Source organism: Aythya ferina, assembly GCF_964211825.1.
Source record: "Aythya ferina genome assembly, chromosome: 20".
Classification (NCBI taxonomy): domain Eukaryota; kingdom Metazoa; phylum Chordata; class Aves; order Anseriformes; family Anatidae; genus Aythya; species Aythya ferina.
The window spans coordinates 5,290,992-5,314,861 of NC_140318.1; the positions used below are offsets into that span (position 1 = coordinate 5,290,992).

The following is a 23,870-nucleotide window of genomic DNA, read 5'->3' on the forward strand; positions in this document are numbered from 1 at the left end:
AAAATACAAAATTCTGTTGAACCATATCTGTAACATCACTGATGTTAGAACAAACTTGTCTGTTTACACCAACAATGAATTTAAACATAAGCGTACAATGCCAGAAACACTGTTGCAGGACTGCAGTAAAAAGCAGCTGTAAATACATACACTCTGATCTGCTTAGAGCAGGGTTTTTCAGTAACAGAAAACAAGTAAACAGAAAGCAAGTTGAAAAGAGAACAGGGAGAGCTTGAATGAGGGTAATAATATAATTCAACATTCAGAAAGCAACTTACATTCCTCAGTTACTCCAGTAAAGACACAGTATGATAACTTTCTCTCTGTTAAAGAGTACATTTATTTGTCGAATAAGAACATTAACAAGATTTGACTTATCACGTATAGAATTGCTTAATCTTCTGGATGGACTGTTTCCACCAATTTTCCCAGTGCTGAACTGTCACCAGCTGAGATGTACTTTCTTTCTTGATCTGGGCAAACTGCTGCTCAAGGTTATACATGTATTTCTGTAGAAATAACGACAAGAAAGTACAAAATTAGTAGCAATAAGACAAAATTTTACTTTGCCTAATTTCAAGTCCTATTCAGTATCAGATGATTGCATGCAGGAAACTTACTTTCTGCCTTAAACAATAGAAATATATGAACAATGAATTATTCATAGCCTTCTGCTGTGTTCATTTTAAATACTTCTGAAATTCCATTATCTACAATATTTAAATTTTTATAAAAATGCAAGATCTTCATCTCCCTTCCATTAGTTCCTAGGATTAAAGAGCTACCTTCTCTAGAGAAGAGGGAGGAAGATGTGTGCACCTCAGAAAGAACGTACTCTGACTCTTCCTAGGACTTTCTAAGTCATCATTATGAACTGAATTATTACAAAGCTGATAAAAATGTACTATACCTAAACAAAAGCTTGTGAACTACCGTAAAAAACTCAAAATTTCTTTATTACTGAGTCTGCACTACACATTCAAGAAAACATTACTGTGGCATGTATTTACTAGATGCACACAATCAGTACTCTACCTTCACTTCAGAAGTGTACTGTAACCCATAACTATATACATAAAACACTCATGCAAATGTGTAGTTTTAATGGTGTTTGCCTGTTGACTGTGTTTTTTATGCTTCCCTATTAAAAATATGTGTTTTAAAAGTGAATTCTGTTCACGAGGAATAAGATTAATTCCAGGACAGATGTGTAAACACCAGTAATTTATTCCAACATGATTTATCATAAGAATATTCCCCTAATTGCTGAACACTGTTGTTTCACAAGCTATGGCCAGTGCAAGTCAGAGTCTCAGCTGTATTGAAATGGCATTGTGTAGATATGGTGACCTTAACTACTTTTTGAATTGTGACGCTGAAATGCATTTAATTTCTGACACCATCCATGCTTCTCTGATAAAACAATTCCTCATTGTAATGTATGTGAACGAGAGGGTTCCCTGAAAAACCAGCTGTCTGCTTTTTGTCATCACAAAGAAATGGACAACAGAGTGGATTTCTACACCTGGTGAATATGGCTTTAATGTCTGAAATTGCTGTGTGTATTAAAAACATACCTAGCTATAATTTTAATCTTAAAACAAACAAACCCATAACAGTAACAGCCTCCCCTCTACCCTAAGCTCCATAACAGTCCTTTCACACAGACCAACCTTATATACAGCATCTCTTGTTTCTACTGCTGCTACGTGGCCCAGCGTAGTCTTTGCTGTTGTAACTGATGCAGTTTCTTTGCAGATAATGTAGTCTGAATTGTCTGTAAGAGTGGTCATGGGTATTCCTGGCCAAGTCCTTAAAAAAAACACAGATCAAACCAAAATAAAAAGCCATGATAGAGAACGTTAGAATAGAAGAGAGAAGATCATATTAGTTCATACAGCATATTTTAAATGTAAGAGATTTTTTTTTTTTTAACTCTTCACTAGAAACTACCTTATTTAGTACAACTTTTTCTTTAAAACCTCCAATGCTCTCCACAGTAAATAGAATCCAAGTCTCCTGAGTGAAAATACACAGTATATTCCACAAGTTTGAAAATGGTCAAGTGGTAAATAGTGGTAAGCAAAGTGACACAGCAATAAAATTCAAATGATATTGCTTTACAATATAATACATAATTCACATTAATCTGGATCGATTGCTATTCTTTCTTTAAAATCATTACCCATCCAACCTGCCCCATTACTGGCTAAATGACCTCACTAATGACAAGCACATTATTCAGCAGTTTTAACAAGTGGAGCAAAAGACCTACAAGGACAGTGTCTGATGTCAGTTCAGGGGAGAAAAATTGAATACAACAGTGTTCAGCATCTTCAGATATTACCTGCTCCCACGTTCAATTAACTGTTCAACTTTGCAGATTTCTAGAGGAAGTCCAGCTTCTTTACGACGGATTAACACTGATGTCTTTTCCCTTGGTATTTCACTATCTGAGAGATAATATATGATACACTCAGTGGCAACAAAACACTGGCAGTCATAATATTCTTTTGAAGTAATTATATGCAGTTAGATGCTCTTTGCTTTCAAGAAATAGCTTTGAATTTGCATTCATGCAATTTTTTCCATTGAAAGAACTATAGAATACAAATGTCTCTTCTTTCTAGGGAAAGTCTGCTGCAGTCTTCGAGAATGGAGTAGTACTTTCAACACACAATTTCATCTTTACTTACTCGGTACTTGTATGTCATCAATCGTGATACTTTCATCCAATTCCAGAAGCAGCTTTTCTGTGAAGGCAGCTAGTGCAGAAACAAAGTTCTGAGCACACTCAATAGCACAGTCCTGTTGGGACATTGGATACAAGTGAGAGGAATTCCTTTGATAATTTGATCCCCTCTCCTTTTAGTTTAGCTCCAAAAGAACTACACAACTCTCCAACCGTGATGTTTTTCAACAGCTGCAGATCACAGGCATAAGGCTCTAAATTGTACATAATAGGATCTAAAAAAGTGTTTTTCTGTAGTGCTCTCAACAGTACTTGATTACCTAAGATAATGTATAAGAAGTTACAGAGTTCTGGGTATAGTTGCCCTGTAATTGTATATTTGGGTTGAGCATTTAAACCTGATAGAAACAGCAATCTGTAAATGCATCCTTCTGCCTGAGCAAAGGCTGTTTTGGAATTCAGCTACTTTGAGCCGGAGTGCTTTCATCAGATACTATTCTGAAAAAGGTTATATGTGTTTCTATGTTGTGTGTATGCAGAGCTACGAGGAGGAGATATTATTTAGGAATTAAAAAATATAGGGAGTCTACAGACAGTATAGAATTTTCAGTAAGTGACCTGAGAGAAATAAAAGAGCTTTACTGATGGAAAACTGACTTTCAATAACCCTAGATGATGGAACAGGAAACGTGTGTGGAACAGGAGTGTTTTGATTCTTGAGTGTCTCCTGTGAAGTTCTGTTTATTCAAGTTCTTAATCTTACATGGAAAAATGCCAATTACTAGTGCTAATTAAACGCACACAGTAAAAACACCTTCCAGGCATCTGTCTTCTGCAAGTAAAATAACTAACCAGAGGATGTCACTGTTACTCTAAATGTAGACTTACACCCAACAACTCTGCCAGTAAAAGAGAAGTCATCACTTTCTCAGTATGTTCTATGAGTGATACAAAAGATCAGTTAGATCCCTAACAAATCTATGTGCTTGTACATGCACATGTGCATTTATGCATACATTAAACTGTGTTCAATATATATGTGCTACTGACACATAACATAAAGATACTGTGTGAACACTAAAACTGAAAACATTTTTCAGTTTACTTTTGATGCAGAGGAAAAAAACTATCCAAAATCTGTTCTTTCCAAATGCAACATCTATCAAGCTCATATTAAGCCATGGCTTTATAGTTACCTTAAGCATCTGTGTGTTGAGATGAATACCATCAGCTTGGTCTTTTTGCCTTTTTGATTCTTCTTGGCACAAAGCTTCCAGCTGAAGCAAGTTGTCTGGATGTCCCAGGGAGGGACATAATTGATTCTTGTGCACCACCTTTAAGTAAACACATAAGAATGCTTTTTATAATGAACATGCAATTGAGTCATAATGAAAAAGTAGTAAAATCAAGCATTTTATGTCACAACATTCAGAAAGAAAGAAAATTTGGTTTATTCCTAGCCTGACTAAATAAACCTTGCAGTACAGTATATACCAAATTGTCTATCCATTGAAGAACAGGGCCTGAGCTCACCTTGTTTATCATTTTCAAGTCATCACAATTAGTAATCCCTTTACCAAGAGGTGAACATGAAATTTTTATAACTTGAGATCTGTTTTTTTTTTTTTTTTTTTTTTCTGAATTTAACTTAACACTCAGAGGGACAAAATCTGAATATACTACTTTGTAACGTCTTCTGCATGCTCTCCATTATGATTCTGTTACCAGAGTTGATATTACTGAACAAAATATACCTTTTTAAAAAATACAATAATGATATTTCATTGTCATATGCATATGCAATAGTACCTACAAATGAGATAGGCATCAGTGTCTATACAGTATGAACTGTATAGCCATACCACAATGTTACTAGCTCTTAAAAAAATTAAGACCTAAGAGTAAAATCACAAAATTGTAAAAGACTATAGAGAGGAAACCTAATGTTGGAAGCAGTGAGAGAAAGGACTGAGTTACTAGAAATACAAAGTTTACAGTAGAACTGCAGACTAACTGCAAACACAGAAATAAAATCAGTGATGAGGTCAGCAGTGAGTGATTAAGCAAACAGTGAGAGTAATAAAATGAAATTTTATAATTCTGATGAGTTTAGCATTGTTTACACTGGAAGCTTTCCAATATGTCCAGGATATGTACCTTCATGCTCTCCCAGTCTTCTAGCTGTTTATTGAAGAGGTGCCGAATGTTACCAGTAGAATTGCTGAGCTTCTGCTCATGTTCTTTTAAAAGACTATCAACCGCCAACTGAGAGACATAAGGGAGTTCCTCTTCAAACAACTTCAACTGATCCTGAAATTCTTTTTGGAAAAGGTAGGGATGTTTATGTAACACAGAAGCAGTCATTGTAAGGAAAGAAAACCCAGCCAAGTCGAATGTACACTGCCAGGATCAAACAAGTTGGAATTTTCTCTTTCTGTCCCTAATAGCCCTTTTTCTACATCCCATGATTAAAGAAACACACACTTGCCAAAAGATGTTAACCTATACAGATCTTTCAACTTACTCCAGGATTCTTTTGCCATGCTCCTTGTAGTCAGTAATATATTAAAGAGGTTATTGGCCCAATTTCCAGTATCTTACTGGTATTTAACAGGAGTTTTTCCACTGGGCTACGTAATTCTTGATTCATTGCAATTTTCAGTGAAATTAACTCTTAACTGAATTAATTTACCTTTAAGACAGGAGTTGTAGTAATCATCTGTCTGACTTTGGTATGACAATAGATTCTGTCTGAACATTTCCACACAGTGTTCAAATGTCTCTGGAATATCTTCAGGCATTGGCATTTGATGCTTCTCTTTTCCGTAGAACTCCTTTCAGGAGGTAAAGATAAAACAGAAAAAGGGTTGATAACACATTCAAACAAGTCACACCTACACATATAACAGTAGCAGGGATATATAAGGCTGTCAACCACCTTCTTGAGACCAGTTGTCTTCATCTGCTTGCACTGTATCAGGAGCTTTAATTCATTGCCTATCTGCTCTCTTTGAATGGGTAGGGTTTTTGAGACTACAGTGCAGCTTAATTGCCAATTCTGAAAAGATATTATCAGTCCTCTCACTGCTGTACTGCTCTTAACTTGGGTATATGTATTCAAATATTAGTTATTAAGATGGCATTATAGTGTAGCAAGTCCTGATAAGGGATGTTCTGATTATAGATACTCTTACTGATGCTTCAGTATACTTATGACAATTTGGAAAACCTTTTGAAAGGTGGGTATGTGTCACAACTTCATGCTGCTTCAGTCTGATATTTTCTTTTGATGCTGTTAGAATGAATAATGTTGAAATTGCCTCGGCTTTGCAGTTGTTCTGCTATACAACTAGATATGAATGTTTGTGCTTGTCTCCATGTATTACACTGCCTCAGTTTCTGGAATGTTTAGTTGATATTTATAAAGAACCCTTAAATTAAAAATACTGTGTGTCAAACACTATTTCAAAATTAAATGCACTGGTGAAGAAAGTAAAGTTTTTGGACAGCCATGCAAACATCAAAATATAAGTTATTTAGCAGACACAGAAGATATACAAGAGCAAAAGTAACTGAAGAACATAGTTTTTTTTCTTACCTCAGCAAGACAGAGCAAGTTGTTACTACCTGTCCAGAGAATATTCATAATAATCCCCTTAAAAGTACTGAAAATAAAAAAAAGTTATAATAAAAAAGACAATCATACTGTATAAAGATCACATTGGTGATATTTACTGTTTTTCAAATCTTTTGTTCAGGTGCATTTTAAAACATTTTTTGGGGCATATGCAAACAAATACTCTGAATCATAGCATGATTTGGGTTGGAAGGAACCTTAAAGATCCTCTAGTTCCAACCCCTTCCCTGTCAAGGGCAGAGATAGGTAGGGTTGGTTAGTTCCCCCCTCTCCCCAGCACAAGTGATGAATTTCTTACTGTAGATATACTTGACTTACTCAGATTCAGGAGGCTTCTCTCCAAATATTTGGTATCTCTTATCATTGAGAACAGGTCTAGTGTGTTTCTGTATGCTAAGAAGGCAAAAAATTAATTTGAAACTATCCACATGTCCTTTGCTTCTCTGTCCAATTTTTTGAGCCAGTCGTGTGATGGATATAAAATAGAAGAAAAGTTTGAGAAAATGTAACTCCAGAACTAGTATTACATGAAAATATTTTATGATGAAAGAAAAACATTCTCTTCTCAGCGGTTTTTCAAAAGATTTCTGTTGTTTTCACTAATACATTGGCTCATTTCATCAATCTGTGGACCAAGCTAAAGATATACTATTCAGACACTGGACCCCCAAATTAAGACATACTCATTTAAAAGTCTATATTCTAACAAAGTCACAATACAAATCGACAGCCAATGAAACAGGAGAAAAACGTTTTTCCATCCAAAGTCTCAAATAAAATGCAGAGCTGATCACGAGGACATAAGTAGGGAAGAGATTCCAAATGATAATCACAGGTGGAAAGAAGGCTAATACAAATAAGCATTAAGGATTTCTGAAAGAACAGGCAGCGTACAAAGTTTAGGTAAATTTCTGCACAGGAGTAATTTTAAGTGGGATTTCTTTTCACATCTTACCTTCCTCTTGGCATCTTTTTGCTAATAGATGACTTCTTGGGGACACGAGCTGCATACTTGTAAGCAGCAGAGTTCTGAGGACCTCCATCAGATACATTTAAGTGAGAATTCTTCGGTGTGGGAAGAATTGCTTTATATTTAATAAGAAAAAATGAAGAACATTGTATAAATGACAACTGAAGTCTTTCTTATACAGTTATGCAATTTACATTCTTATTTAAAATGCTTCCTCACAACATTAAGAGGACAACTGTAGGAACAATCATTTCTTACAGATAAAACTGAAGTAGCCTAGCAGCTGTGATAGTGATAAAGACTGTCCTTTGAGGCATGAGCAATATGACTGTGATATAAAATATAAGATAGGTAGGATGGGACTTAAAACAAGATTAATTCAAGGAATAAGAAGGAAAATGAATGGGCTACGTCCATAGTCTTGGAGTGAGGGCAACTCTGGAATGCAGAAGGGAAGCTATTTTTGGAAGTAGTTGGTGAAATCAAGCTCTGGAGAAGAAAGATAAGGCAACATGAACATTAGGACAGGAGCAATTTGGATAACCACTGCACCCACCTTTGAGTCAATGATAATATACAGCAGAAAGGACTCCTGATACCCTACATATTGTCATGACATCTAATTATTTTCTTTATGCCTTTTTGCTTTTTCTGTAACAAATATGGGTACTTTTCTACTTCATTAAAAACAAAACCACAATACTATCTCATTCTGAAGCTTTCACTGGTTAAGATCCAAAAATCATCATCTTATTGCAAAGAAAAAACAGCCAACACGAAAGGATGCACAATCCGCCCACAGCTAGCACGTAAACCAGTGGCCTGGAACAAGCCAGACCTGCTCAATAACATGTTAGAAAATACAGTTTAGATGAATGTAAATAAATTAAAGGAACTGCCAGCATACCTGGTCCTAATGAATGTGAGAAAACATTTCTGTCCGGATTTCGGTCTGAAGATTTTTTCCAGGATGACTTAATTCTGAAACTAAATGAAGAGCTATGTTGCTTTTGAATACCCTGCTACAAGTTCTCTACTCCTACCAGGTGCTAAGTGCAGCTAAATTTCAGAGATAATATTCAAGTGCTAGGATTACATTTACAACCAACAGTGCAAATGTAGTTACCCCATGAAGGTACTTAATTGGTTAACTGGAATTATGGAAAATATATTTAAGCAAACAAATACTCACTCCAGTAAATTTTGGATAACGCTTACTGCTAAATCATCAACTGCAGACTTTCCCATTCTGCTTGGATTTAACAGAGGAAACTTGACAGGATCCAGCCCCATCATCGTCAATATTTTCTCATCTCTGAGACACTCCGTTCGAAGGGCAAGAGCAATTGGACCTTGTAACGTAACCTCTGCTGCAGGAGGTATAAACTGCTCCTGAAATGGGCAGAAAATGAAAGCCTGTTGATTGTAGCAGGCAAGTAGTAGTAGCAGTATGTGTAGTTGCTGGTTACAAAAGCAGATCAAGCAAACAGACACTATTTTGTTCAACCGGCCAAATCGTTTTAGGAGAAATGTTGTTACAGCTACACAACTCTGTGACATTTAGAAGCAAAAATATTTGATACAGAAATATTCTATTCCATCAAACATTTTAGGACACATTTGGATTTTTTCTTTCAGACCCGTGAAACATGTAGCTATGAACAGTGCTATGCCTTGAAAATAAACGCTTGCAAAGGACTGACCAACTCTTTGTGATACTGCTTTGACATTTAGTAATCTCAGTGATGACCAACATAATCAGTTCTGTAGAAGAGCTGACCTAAAGTTACTCTGTCTTCATACACTTTTCTTCATTTGAAAATTCAATACACAGATTCTGAAAAACCTTTAAAACGTATACAGATTAAAAATCAAAAATTAACTCAAAATTAAATAAAATGTAGACAACTTAAAATACTATCCTACATTATCATACAGCCTTCTTGTATCGACTAGCAGGCAATTGAGATACTGGCTTCTCTTTTTCAGTTCCTTCAACAGTACTTTGGTAAAGTTGTACAACTCTTCAGAAGTCAAAGCCTGAAAGATATGTTAATACAGGCGGTATTTACTAAATCCGAGATTTGAGATATGCTGACACAGTTGCATACAAGTTCATTTGAATCCGTTCTGACACCAATTTGTTTATGCATATGTGGAAGCAATGAGAGTGTATAGAAACTGAGGCTTTTGTTTTGCAAGCAGGAAAGTGAGTAGAAGACCTCCCATAGCAAAAAATCTATGGCAAAGTACTCTTCTCCTCCCAGGCCCCACAATGTATATAGACATAAGTCTGCCTCAGAAATATAGTTGCTTATTTAAAGTATGATATATAAAGACTGCCATATATAAAAATGCATGGTGAATCAAATTAATACAATCTCATGCTGCTTAGAACTTACTTCATTATCTGCAGTAGAGTGAGCACAAGTATCTGTCTTCTGATGGAGTTTCTCCAGGTAGGATTTTAATGTCACTGCTTGTAAATTGGAATTTGCTACCTAAAACCAGAAACATATATTGGTGAAGTAAAATCCCATTTTGGGGAATTTCAGAGACTCCACTTTGAAACCACTAGACTTGTTAGTAAAAACACTCAGTCACTAGTACCCAGAGGAGGAGCTGAAAACAGTAATTCACAAAAACAACACTTCATGTCCTTTACTGCACCATGCAAAAATGCCCGTCTATTCAATTATACATGCTCAATGTGCTGCAAGACCAAAAAGTACTAGTATAGCTGCAGCTGTAGTAAAGCCATGGTTTAGGATGAGAAAGCCAGATAGTGGATTTGAATTGACACAAAAAGTTACATAAGTCCACTCTGAACTCAGCCAAAAATCTCTTAGATGTAATAAAAGATGAACAATTAAAATTCATTTAAACAAAGCTGCGATGTTTCAGTTTGTACCTCTGATTTGATTTGCAGCTGTAAATTTGTCAGAAGCTGCCGGATCTTCTCCATAAAGACTCGATTCATAAAGAGATAACGGAACTTCGTTTCAGCCTGGTTGATAAGTTCAGTAGCCTTTAAAAATATCAGAAACAAGAGACACGATAATTTGTTTTCACTTTTTTCAACTTAAGTAATAGAACTTACCATTTCTACTTATTTTTTCCATCATGTAGTTGTCAAAGAATTAACTAGAACAGTATTTATAGTTCCAGTCTGAGAGCAGGCTGATTATAAATCACATTAAATATGCCAATATAATACATAACTTGAAAGAGTGAAGCTCTGCACACACCTGCTCCAAACAGCTCGATTCCATTTTCTCCATATCAGCCATGATTAACTCTTCAAATGAGTCAATACGCTCACTTTCTTTCTGAAGATGCTTGCTGAAAGACTGTACCTCCTCAGAAGAAAAATTGCCTCCTTCACTAAATAATCTGAAAGCAACCAGCAAAGTGAAAAAAATTGACTGAGTCTTCCTTTACTTAAAGAGTATTTTGGATGAGCAGTACATAGATATCAAAACAAATGTGATGAAAACAGTCTAATCATTGTGGCTTAACAATTATTATTATTTTTTTTATACAAACATATAGCAAAACAGATGAGTAACAAAAACATTCATTTTACTGTTCTGCCTATATAACAAATGCTAATACCCAGAAATAGATGACTATTTATAAACATTCCTCCGATGAAATCTTTATACCTGCAAGCTTTGAGAAAATCCACATTTGAATCTCTTAATTTTCCTACAGCTTCCTCCAAATAGTTCCGATAACTCCTCAGGAAAACCTGGATGACTTCCAGATGATTAAGGAGCTCTGAGTGCAGACTGTTGCTGAAAGAAACCAACCTAGCAGCAAATAATAAAACACAGGGAAAATGCATTGAAAGAGGAGTGCATGTTATGGTTCAGAGGCTGCTGGTTAAAAGACATCAATCAAATCTGAGAACTCGGGAATGTTTAAGTATTCTGCAAATGACTCACTGCACACTGAATGTTTTGATGAACACGCAGACAACAACAGCAAGCAGTTGAAGACTACCCTTCAAAACCAATTAGTCAATTACTATTACTGTACAAGTTCAATAAAACTGATAAAATCTAAATAGATGAAACGGTTTTCTACTCTGAGACCACCATCACCATGAAAATATTTGAAAATTGTCATATATTCAGCAGCAATTTTAGTTTAGTAAAAAGAAAACAAATTATTTTCATTTTTTTTAGAAGTTTCATGAGGCATTCTTCACTGAAGAGTCACACAGATAAAAGAGACTTAGAACACAAGCCAGGAACTGGGAACATCCCAGAAAGCAATCAGAAGCGTTTAAGTCTGGAATTTCACAACCAGTACGACCTGAGGCACACTTACTTCTCAGTCATAGGAGCACTGAGGAAGACTGATTCTATGTCATGGATCTGAGAATTTAAGTTTTTGATGATGTCATTTTGCTGATCGCAAAATTTGAGGAATTCAGCTCTCTCCTTGTTCAGAGCTTCCACCACACCTGCACAGTGGCACTCTAGACGCTTTTCATGAAGTAATAGTTCCGCTGATGAGGAAAGAAATTTTACAGTATGGTCATTATTCCCTGTTTACTATGGAGTACCACAACCACTATCATCAGAAGCAGCAGTAAAATAAAATGAACCAGATCTCAGAGCAGCTTAAAAATATTAGTAAAATAGACACGATCCCATTTCTTTGACTTTTCTCCCGTTTTTGACTTATGTCCCTGACAGCTCCTAATTAATTCGATTCAAATCCCAAATGCCTTTTGTTTGCCCTAATCTCTTTTCTTTTTCCTTTACTTTTGGTCACTGCTGACATCTTCTTTGTCTTTCCATTTTCAGTCTTGTAAAAGTAAAGGTAAAGGTAAAGTGTGGTTTGTTTGTTTTTAATGGAAATTGCTGTTCTCACTATTTTTGTGGAAAAAAAAAAAAATCACTTTTGGTCTCCCTTCTGGAAAAATATTTGGGTAAACCAAGAGTGAGCCAATCAATCTCAAAAAAAAAAAAAAAAAAAAAAAAAGGCCAGGATTTTTCATAGTTAATATGCTAAAGACCAACAAACGTGCCTTAAATTAAGTCTCCCTCCAGATCCTCATACAAGACAGATTTCTCAGTGGCCAATCTGTGCCTGCTCAGCAATGTTTTACACAGGTAATTCTTTCCTCTCCTGTATTCAGAAGCCCAACCTCAGCATTTCATTTGTTTTCTGTAACACTTTTTTTTTTGTACAGTGCAAACACTTGCTAAATGAAATGAATGAGCAGTCACAAGCATTGACAATGTAAACAATGTTCTACAGCTACAATCAATTCATTGATTAGGGTAATTGCTGAAGGTATTGCTGAATATTCCCATAACATAGCACAAACAGGCATGAGCTATTGATAAGAAACATCTTTTTAAAAAAATATGAGTAACATTGTACTGAGAATTAGTACAGACTCAGTTGTTTCCTATAGTCATCTACTACAGAGACACCTAACACTGAAACGGATTTTGGTCCACTTATGATCATCTCTGAATGAAGGCAGGTAGTGCTCAGAGTAAAAAAGTAGGTACCAGCTCTAACATTGTAGATATTTGTCTCTATATTCTCCTGCCTTTGCTGATGCAAGAGAAGATGCTGCTGAAGTTCTGAATTCAGCTCCTCCTCCTTGGCAGCTACAGTAGCCCAGGAATTGGATAAGGACTCTGCAAACCATTTCTCCAAGTGTTCAAAAAAGCAGAGGCGAATCCTATGATTAAATAATTATATTACAGGGAAGAACAGTGAGTAATAAACAAAAATGCATTAAATATATTGACTCTAAGAATTTAACTTCCAGCTACAGGAAGATACGGTTTCATGACTATTTGCACAATACTGGCACTACTCATTTTGTCAACAGAAACTATAAATAATATTAATATGACTGAGTCAGAAATCTTGTAATGTTTTTTGAAGTTCTGTTCCTATTCTACATTAATGAATACATTTCTGTACAATAGGAATGCCCTGTAAGAGGCTTGTACAGTACGTCTAAGAGCAATGTATAAAGAGCATTGTCAAAAGTGTCTTTTATTTTTAATCAATTAATAAAAGAAATGCATCAAAATATTTAAATATTTTTTGCATGTTTAGTCTAACATTTCTTCCAAACACTGACATTTTTTTACTACCTAAAGGGAAAGAAAGAACATACACAAGTTTTATACTAACCGTTTCTTCAGCTCTACAAATACGTTTTCTTTGATAAGTACATGTTCCAGGTACACAGGAAGTGATTCTTTTTCCTCATACTTCGTAAAATAACTCTCTGGGATGTCAGTCTTTTCTGCCTCTTCAGCTCCAAGAACTGTGTAAATGTTTCCACTCGAAGTGGAAAAAGTCTCAGTAGCAATTTCAGAGATTTTCACCTCGCTGCTCTTGAACACATCCTAAGAAACAACTGGGAATCATCAACTGCTACCTCTAAAACAACTATTTTAAAGTAAGTGCATAATGACAGTGTTCAAGCTAATGTAAGATTCCTAAAGACACTGGAAACAATGCTGTTTCCGAATTTGGACAAACTCATACAGACAATATTTTTGCAAGTCTCAATAGGCAGAATCATCAGTATTTTGAAAGGTTTCTGTTATGGTAATAACTTGTATTCATGTAACTAGAGACCTGAAGAGCTAATACTTAGATACAAAGATAGACACCTATACTAAAGCTGCTGAAGGTGTGGTTTGTTTATTTATTTTAAGGGATAAAAGTGGTGTATAAGGAATGTTTGTGAACTGTTTTATAGACCCATTAGTAGGATCTAAAATCCTGATGGTCCAGAAATAAATGAATACAATAAAGACTAATATATGCTCTGTGTACAAACAAAACCTACTCTATTTTTTTCCCCTCAGCAAGTAGACAACTTCCTACTTGCCATGACATTGTGCAAAACTTCCATCGCTTTCAAAAGTTCTTGTTCCCATACCTGTGAAAAGCTTACCGCCTGTTCTATATCATCAGTTTCATCACTCTCTTGAAAAATTCTCTCCCCATCTTCTTGTTTCTCTGTTTCTTCAGTTTCCCACACAGAGATCTCCTCATTCTCAGCTATGTTTGTTTCTTCATTTTGTTGTTGAGAGCTATCCATCTTCTGATTTTCTTCATTTTCTTGCACAACACTCTCAGCTTGTTGTTCCACCAGACTTTCAGCTTCCAGAACCTCAACTAATTATTTCCAGTTAAAGCAAAGTTTTACTAGTCATAATACAAAGAAGCACAGATTAAAAACAAGCAAAAAAAAGAGTTATTTGTATCATCGAGGAATTACCTTGACCTTGAAATGCGGAGTCTATTTTTCCTTCCAAGTTCTAAAAGCAACAAGAGCAATAAAAAATAAAAATAAGGATTTGCTTGCTTGTAAGGAATTCAGATTCCTTCTCAAAATATATATTTCATTGATATAAAAGCAGTTTGGTCCTATGGCCAAAGCAATGTTTCAGTTTATGTAATACAAGTTTTAAAGCTGATGTAAAATTTCCCCAAAGTGAAAAATTAATACACCTGGAAGATTTTAAAACAAAAGGAGTTTGTCTTCTTTTTACCTGTTTGAAGATTTCTTTTACATTAAAATATTTGCTGATAGATACACTGTAAGAAATCAATTCCTGCAAAATAGCTTCTGGGTATGGTGTTACTTTATCCACCAGAACTTTGTTGAATGTCTCATACCTGTCAAATTTAAAGTCATTGTTTAATAGTCTCTAGCATGTATAGAAATAAAATGAAATATGACTACTATGTCTTTAAATCCAAGTTTAACTTTTTAATTCATATGATCAATCCTTCAGGCAGAATCAACTATTCTACTGTATTTGTTCAGCCTGAACACAACCACAACCTGGCTTGTTGGTAAAGATTAGTTCATTATAAATACATAACTGAGCAAAAATTAAGAAATATTTACAATAAAGTCTTTCAGAACTTTCATTTTGGATGGGAAACCATTCAAGAAACATAACAAAGATTGCCAAAAGACTTTGGCTATCTGAGAGTTATTAGTAACTTCTATTCCTTACCCTTCTGAAATAGATCAAATCTGTGAGCCCAAAGCACAGCTGATGGCACAGATCAACTTTGTGACCCCCACGATTCAAGAATCTGAACTAAGGCTTCTATCTTCTGAATGAATAACGATTGTATTGGCACGAATAACTACATAACAGAACTGATCCAGCATATTTTTAAAACAGTATCAGTATTTGTTGGGTTTTCCTTACTCCTGCTTCTGAAGTGTAGGTATTGTTTGCCTTAACCTTGTTCAATATGGAAATTATTTTATTTTACATCCTTACAGGAAGTAAGGAGAAGTGTTTTCCTTCACATTAGTGCATGAATATGACCTAAATACAACCAAATTAGAATGCACTTTACTTACTAAGTTTGCACTACAAAATTCATACCTAGCTCTAATGTCATCCAAAGAAGAAAGGGCATTCTCCAAAGATTTCTTCAGCTTTTTTTCAGAGCTCGCTGTTCTCATTTTATGCAGAATTATATCCAGATTATTGTCCATCATCTAAGACCACATAAAAAGAACACAGTAAAAAAGATTTAGTAATTATTAAAAAGCTTCATAACTATTTAGGATTCAAATAATTAATTTCAAGCATGTATCCAAAAATGTACTGGACAGAATTAAACTAACATGTAGAAAATCCAGCATAAATGTTAATGCTTATGCTTTTATACCAGGTATTTTGAATTCCAAAGGCTTCTCTGCATTAAGAAATCCTTTCCTTAAGTCATACTACATTTTTATTTTATGTTTATACCTGTATTAATTTATTCTGTTTGTGTCTGCATTCATCTAGTTTCTTCTGAAGTTCACCTTCCTGCTTGGACAGTTCGAGTTGATGGACATCCCAGAGACTACTGGCCTCTTGAAAATATCTGTACAGGTCTCTACAGTTCTGCTCATTCTGTTTAGCCAGCTCCTCAAAGTCTCTCTTAAAAAATAAATAAATAAATAAATAAATCAGATTTAAGTGAACTGGATACTACTGAACTGTTTGCTGGAAGTTGCACTTACGGACTCTCCTTCCTGAACCATGTAAAACTTGTTTTACATATGGGATAGGTATTCAATCACACTACAGACCTCTGTCTAGTATGACATCAATAGCCTAAGATGCACATAGCATTCCAGGCAGTAGCGCATGAAGAACAGAATATTCCTAAAGAACAATAAAAGTAGATGTAATAAACATACATCCATATTCTTCAGTTCTTCTTCAAACTGACTTTGTAGTTTCTCAGTCCACTGAAGGAAGTCAGAATTCACAGTTTCTTCAGCCTCCTTTTGTGTGCAAACATTCAGATTCAACAGTTTATTCTGAATGAAAAGAAGGTTAAGCTATTGACATGCGTAATCTAACATAAAATATTGTGTGGCTTTTAGAGAGCATGGTTAAACTTAGTATTTCTTAAGTTCTTGTGAATAGATAGCTCCAGAAATAGCATCCAATAATGTTACTTTAAGTTGAACCTATACTATTCATGTGTAACCTGAGGAGCTGCTACATTCATCTTATGTTAGCAGGTTGATGGTCCCATATTGTACTTTATTAACAGTACATCAGCTTTAGAAAATGAATGCGTACTAAAATTGTTTGTACTTCATGTAGCTTCATTAACCAGGTTTCTCACAACATTTCACAGAAAGGATTCAACCCTCATATCATATTCTGGTAGTAAGCGGTACAATTTTATTTGAACAAAGATAAACTGAGCAGAGATGAGAATTTTCTTCCAAGATAAGACAGATTCAGGAAAAGGGTTAGTGTTCTGACCCTGAGTCCTCTAAATGACAGACAGCACTTCTTTCATTACTGGCAGTTGTTATTGCTTTTACACATTTCCAGTACAAATACCACAAGGTACTGTGAAACAAAATGGACAGTAGGTTTTCTAGAGGGTAGAACTAATTTAACTTAACATTTGCTGGATCCCCAAGCCCATAGTATTGCAACAACGCATTGTATACTATTACCAAGAATCTTTCCAAGAATTCACACAGCTATGATACTGACCTTGTATAACTGCACTTCTGCCAAACATTTTTGCTGGACTGTCTCATGCTGGGTACGAATTTTCATCATACACTGCCTATTGTGGGCATCTGAAAGATATGGAAAAGAAACCACTGTAAAAAATGTCATTATTTCTCAATGCAGTGTGAAATGGAAACATGAAGGAGGACCTGTGCTGAGCCTTAGCACAGCCAGTGTGCCCCTGTAGTGTCTTCAGACCTGTATGATATTATCAGTCAGTAAAATGAGACATTTTTACACAAATCTTTTTATCATTATGCTTAAAAGCAGTGAGTTATTTATAGCCACTACCAACATCTTTGCTACAATACAGGCTACAAACATTAAGAGGGCACATGCTCTGGTGAAGCAGAAGGTAGACACAGAGGGAAGGCATACTACAAGACAAAGGAATAATCTCATATACTTCACCTTTTATTCTACAAGAGATAAGAAGTATTTTTCTATGACTGAGTACTGATCTGGACTAAAATAACCTCATTTTTTTCCACAGATTGATTCTAACCAAGTCAATTCCTGCAAAACCTTGCTAAGCAAACATGCTTGTGGCGGCAGAAGGGAGGCAATGCAACAGAAATCTTACTGGAGCCATATTGCTAGCTCAAAGCAATTTAGGTACATGGGAAAACAGGGAACAAAGAATATTCCAAAGATACGTTCAAACCACCAGTCTGACTCATTCCTGTTAGGAAAAAAGAAAGAAGGAACTGCTTGAAATCCAGACATTTTTGTGACATGTGATTTCCCAACTTACCCATACTTTGGTTTAAATTCTCCAAAGATTTGTACCATTCATTAACTTCATCTTGCGTACACGCTGGAGGCAACAAATCACTATTGAAATAGGAAACAAGAATCAGATACTTTCAAATATAATCCAGTCAGTTAAAACTGTGAATCAGTCAAAACTATGTTAAAACTATGAACCAGACTATTCTGCTTTATCTCATTTGCAGCCAAATCAGCAATGAAAATAAAACAAAATGGCTGCTGTTTTCCAAGACCACTGTTTACTGAGAATGAACTGGATGTACCTAGTTGCTACATACATTATAACAGAAAAAATGTTTGAAAATTGTAATACCGTAATGCAATATTGTAATATTTTTGTCAGAATAGATAGAATTGAAAAGTAGCAGTATGAGCTTTCTTTCAATGCTCCTTTCTTCATAATTATCCAAGTTAAACTCTCATTGAGAAATGCTGTGACAATACCACCAATTTTTACGTATCCACCCATTCTTCTTTGCCACTTTCTACTATGTTTCAAGTGTCACTAAGGTTTACTTGTGTTTCTGCATTTCAAGCTTTTGATAGCCCTCTAGCTTTGGAAACCAAACACACATTTTTTTTTTCCATTAAGAAGAGCTTCACAGAAGACGTTTAAGCCCTGCCTTACTGCTGTGTTGTACAATTGTGCACTGAAATGGAGCAAAGTTAATTCTGTAGTGGAGCTCCCTTATTAACTCTACCAAGAACTCTACTTTTCTTTGTTACTGTACTCTCTTCTGTCGTACACAAGGTGCTGCAGAATTTCCAGTCTCTTATCATTAAATAAAATCTGTCCATTTATCATAGTTTCCATTTCTGTTTTCACCGCTGGGGGATTCTGTATTTCTTCATTTACCATAAATTCTCTGTACGGTGGAAGAAGAACACAGTTAAGTAAATTATCTGTTTGGAAAAATTAAAAAAAAAAAAAAAAGCTAAATTATTTTTGTTTTTTATCAGAGAAAAATAGCAACATACTACTTTTTATAGAAAACACAAATCACAAATGAACACTAGCCATTTTGTGCTGTTCATACTACAAAATATAATCTGTTGTAAAATTTCGTACCTGAAACTCTGAACTATATAGTTCTTTTGTGTGAGCTTCCAGTTCTTGACTCTGTCTTTCCATTTCAATCGAAGTGATAATTCCCTTTTCATCTCTGATTTCATTAGATTAAAGAACAGCTTGGAAATTGCCCTCTGGTTAGCCAACAGTGCTCTGTTAATCAGCTGTGTATTAAAATATATATATAACAGCGGTATGTGACAGGAAAAAAATTGCTAGCTCTATGTCAGACTAAGGAAAAAAAATACAAATGACAAAGAATACCGTGCAAAATAGAAACACTCTCCTATAAGGCAGTAATTGATTGGTAGAAATGATGAATTTCAGTTTGAAAATGAGGAAATAAAAGAACTCTCAGGTATATTTCAGCTTGCTGTCTTCTTACAGGTAAAACTGACTCTCAGTATAAAAACACTTACCATAGCCTCATTGTTTATGAACCTATAAATATCAGCTGGTAAGAAGAAGGAAATTTCCTCCAGCATCACAGTGTACTTCCTTAAGACATCTGTTATCTGCACAATAAAAAAATAAAGAACACACGCACACAGTTTGTAATTGTTTACCTTAGGGTACTGACATTTCAATTATACCAGTGAATTTTTTTTTCCTGAAAATACCTTCAATTGGCTGATATTTTGAGAAGTGAATATTAACATATTGATTTTAATTTATTAGATACTGATTCATAAGAATAATTTTTAAAAATACGTTTGTTTTTTTAAAAATTATTATTATTACTTGACTGATTTCTCTCTATTATCTCTTATTCTTGAGAGCTCTGCAGATAGGCTGCAAACTGAATTTGAAACAAATAAACCAACTTCCCTTCTGACATCTGTAGTGAATTCACCAATGCTTGTTTTAAGCAGACAAGAAATTTATGAAACCTGATCATCTCTGGTATTTTTCACAACTACTCAAACATAAAAGCTACTGTTGGACCTATTCAACCTATCTACGTCACAAGAGAGGACAAACTGACACAGGTAGAGCAGACAACTTTTGTTTGCCTACAAGGACAAAGCAGTAAGGACTTTCTTATGGACTAGCCATTAATGTATCCAGATGCACTGTAATGTCCAGTTACTTTTATTGCTCACCTTCAGAATAGAATCCCAGCAAAATAACATTAAGCCTGACCACAGTTCAACCTAAATAACCCTGCAAAAGCACAAAAGCAACTTGGACATTCCTTGCAACATTACTGCAGGTATTTGTAGAATAAAACACTTCGTAACTGGAAAAGAATTATCTTTTCCTGAATATTGAGAGAATGACATATTGTTAAAAAGGCAGTAATCGCCTATACATCAGAACCTGGCGGGCATCCTTGACTCCTGTGGAAATAAGCTACTCTTTGCTCTGTGTCCAGTATTATAAACAAATAATCTTATGCTTACTTAACAGCTATTAAAACTACACCTCACTTTGTCAGTTCGACTCCATTCAACCTTTTTTAGGGTTTCATCCAATTCCCTTACGCACTTCTTTCTGGCCAAGGATTCCTGCTGAATGATAGTCCACAGTTCTTCCAAACCCTGCAAGAAGGATTTACTCTCAATCTCACTGAAAAACTAAATATGAAAAAAAAAATGCCTTCTTATCTTAAAACTACAGCAAGACAACGGGAGGTATATCACACTGACCAAGTAGACAGCAGACAACACGTACAAATAACTGGAGATAAGATAATGGCAAGAGCTGCCTTACTTCAATTGGGAAGCCTTCCACAGTAGCATCAGTCTTTGTAAACAGAATTTCAATTTTTCTATCAGATTCCATCAGTTTTGTCAAAAACAATTTTCCGGGCTCCAAAATCAAGGGTTCTATTTCCTAAAAAGTGATGGAAGTCAGTCTCATCTTTTGAATGTTAACCCTGGACTTCAGTATAGTATTCTAGACAGTCTGGATTGCAAAATCTTGTCTTACCCTGGCAATGCAAGCAAGCTCATGATACATTAAGGTTACTGCTTCTTCATGACGGCCTTGCCTGCGTTCTGACAAGAGTTCCAAGATATTGCTCCTGACAGTTTCCTCGGGAACTGTCAAGAAAGAAATTATGAAGATGAAGTTGAAAGCTGTTGCTGCAAAAAACACAATGCATACACAATAAATCACTAAATCAACACTTTGACCTCTACAGTTTGTGCAGCAATTACCATGTCTGAAAGCTCTTCATAGGAAGGAAAATCTATGCAAATCTAGGTTAAAAGTAATATAGCATATTCCTAAGTTTCCTTTGACTTTATTGATTTGTGGGTTTCAGAAAGATAAAAGCATGGAAGCTATGAACCAAGTTCAGGTATAATGCAGAAAACTGCAATTTCCAAGAAATAAATCTGCTTATATCATAACTACAATTTACCTTCTAAACAATAATTGTGATTGATTGATAATTTCACTTATTTTTTTTCTTCCGTGAGTAGACTCTTTGTCTTCAAAATTACATACAAATAATTGAAAAGATGTCAGGTCATTTCTGAGCTTGGTTTTTTACCTTATTCAGCTCAAACCACTATATGTATAGTGGCTCCTAAAAATGCAAATTAAATATCCGACATTAAGGAAAATAAATTTTACCAACAAAATCAGGTAGGGCTCTGACTTCCTCAGCTGCAGTTATATCTTCACTTTTCCAAGCCTTTTGAAGTGTCGTAGCTTCCCTGAAACAGAGAATAAAACTTGGAGATATACTAAGTAAGTGTACAGATTTGCAATTCGTATAATATTCTATTCAATTATCTTAATCTAACATTTCTAAATGCTCCATTCAAACTTCAAAGAACACAGTGCAAAGAATTAATGTTGCTGCTTCTCAAATGATTTAGACCAAGTAATCATTAGTCCTCAGTTCATCACAATATCAGATCTCACACATTGGCATAAAAGCAATAAACGATAGATTTAATACATGTAAACTACAGAGACATATATGTTATCTCTAACAGGTATAAAATCTATGTAAGAAACAGCAAGAAATGTAGAAACAGACTTTATCTGTCCACTGATCTTCCTATCAGTTAGGGCACTGCGCTTCTTGACAGAAGTGGGAATAAAGGTGTCATTATTCAGCAGAACAGTTAGGGTGAAAAGGATGGAGGCACTAATTTATTTTTTTGCTTATAAATGCAGCTCAGAGCAGAGCATTATTAAATGGCAGTAGGAATTCCATTAAAACGAGATTCAGGCCAACTAAATTTAGGAAAACTATTCAAACATACAGGAAAACAATCTACTTAACAGTAAGAATATTATTACATAATCTTAAAAATATAGTTCAATAACATATAATTGGCTGTATCAGATATACAGCTTAAAATAATACAATAATCAAATAATAATAAAATGGCTTTTAAGAAGAAAAGCCATATAATATGTAGGCCAATAGAAATATTAGCGTGCTAATTTGAATTTTAACAGGCACCAACTCAGAAAATACATTGTACAACTGGCAGAAAGGAGACAAGATACTACAAGCAGTTAGTGCTACGACCAAGAATTAGGAAGCATCTAGTTCCCAGGGCGAATCTTAAAACTTCATGCTCACAATCATGAACACACGATCGGGTATTTCTGCTTCTGTTCTATACCTGCATGGTGGTGGCTTTTCTGGGAAGTCTTCGTAGGGCACTCCTCCAGCCCCCTTCTGCTGGTTACACGGTAACAGCTCTGCCTCAGACGAAGTTTCTGAATCCCTAACCAGAGAGACCCTTCTGCTCTTTATAGAAGCCCTAGACTTCCTCCTTGCTTCATCCAAAGAGCGTACTAATTGAACCTTCAAAAAACCATAATCAAAAGTTAGAATTCTTTCCAAAGCTACCGAACAGAGAATAAGAAAATTATTGATAAAAACAGTGGGGTAAAGGTGGCAGAAGAGAATGATAAAATAATAAATTCTATTTAGCACATGCATGAAGATTTTCATGCAATACTATTTTCAAAATGAGAAAAAAGAAAATAACTGTCCCCTCTCAGGGGAAAATTGGAGCAAACTGAATTGTGTGGCTGGGGAATGGTTAAAAGGAAAGTCAATGACAGAGACAGAAAACCCATCTGGCTTACTAGGCCTTGTCTTATAACGTTGTGTTATGATTCTGCATTTAATATGTCCTGGTATCCAGTGAAGACACACTCAGATGCACCAGGAAGGACATGCTGAAGATAACTATTTTCTGCTAAAGCAAACAAAACCAGCACGGCTGACATTCACCTCTGCTTCCCCACCACCACTTTAGAAGCCAACAAACTGAGCAGCACAACTAACTCAGCTTTTCCCTGCCTCTTCCTTTTGCTGTTCTTTACCTCATCTTCAAAAATCTGCGTGTAGACATCACCATGGGGAACGACGCGCGCAGCCCCCACCGGCTGCATGGGGCCAGTGCTTGGATTTACGGGGAGGAGAGCGACCCTCGGGGCCTCAATGCTCCCAGCAGCGGATCTACACGCTGGTCCCACAGTTTCAGCCCCTGCTCATGGAGCAGCCCGGGAGCTCCTTGCTCCTTCCCCGGCCGCAGAAGGGAAGGAGCGGAGCGTCAGGCCCCGTTGCCATGGCAGCACTGCGACATGGCCGCCAGCCCAGCCAGGAGCAGGCCGCAGCCCCTCACAGGGCGCCTCTCCTGAGAGGGAAGGGAGGCAGTGACGTGTGTCTTTAGGAAAATAATGAAGTGGAA

General features: G+C 35.7%; 1 protein-coding gene across 1 annotated transcript; it reads right to left on the reverse strand.

The window, feature by feature from the left end:
* Window positions 1-10: 10 nt before the first annotated feature.
* On the reverse strand, window positions 11-23,811 carry CCDC180 (coiled-coil domain containing 180). Its single transcript, XM_084494080.1, has 37 exons — window positions 23,503-23,811; window positions 22,791-22,975; window positions 21,781-21,863; window positions 21,130-21,284; window positions 20,911-21,033; window positions 20,628-20,738; window positions 19,617-19,712; window positions 19,198-19,361; window positions 18,842-18,994; window positions 18,112-18,191; window positions 17,337-17,425; window positions 16,517-16,639; window positions 16,080-16,253; window positions 15,708-15,823; window positions 14,850-14,976; window positions 14,576-14,615; window positions 14,249-14,472; window positions 13,474-13,691; window positions 12,834-13,009; window positions 11,635-11,815; window positions 10,965-11,111; window positions 10,548-10,692; window positions 10,211-10,327; window positions 9,702-9,800; window positions 9,226-9,339; window positions 8,492-8,691; window positions 8,207-8,286; window positions 7,285-7,414; window positions 6,648-6,722; window positions 6,291-6,357; window positions 5,385-5,526; window positions 4,850-5,010; window positions 3,889-4,026; window positions 2,697-2,808; window positions 2,348-2,453; window positions 1,674-1,812; window positions 11-509 (listed from the first exon to the last, which is right to left on the reverse strand). The coding sequence occupies exons 1-37, from the start codon at window positions 23,569-23,571 to the stop codon at window positions 378-380; spliced, it is 4,791 nt and encodes a 1,596-aa protein (XP_084350206.1). The 5' UTR covers window positions 23,572-23,811; the 3' UTR covers window positions 11-377.
* Window positions 23,812-23,870: the final 59 nt, after the last annotated feature.

Coding starts and splice junctions, on each gene's coding strand:
- CCDC180 (XM_084494080.1), bottom strand. CDS start 23,571: ATGCAGCCGGTGGGGGCTGCGCGCGTCGTTCCCCATGGTGATGTCTAC. Junction 18,995..19,197: donor TATATAGTTCAGAGTTTCAG/GTACGAAATTTT, acceptor TCCACCGTACAG/AGAATTTATGGTAAATGAAG. Junction 8,287..8,491: donor GTTATCCAAAATTTACTGGA/GTGAGTATTTGT, acceptor CTCTTCATTTAG/TTTCAGAATTAAGTCATCCT.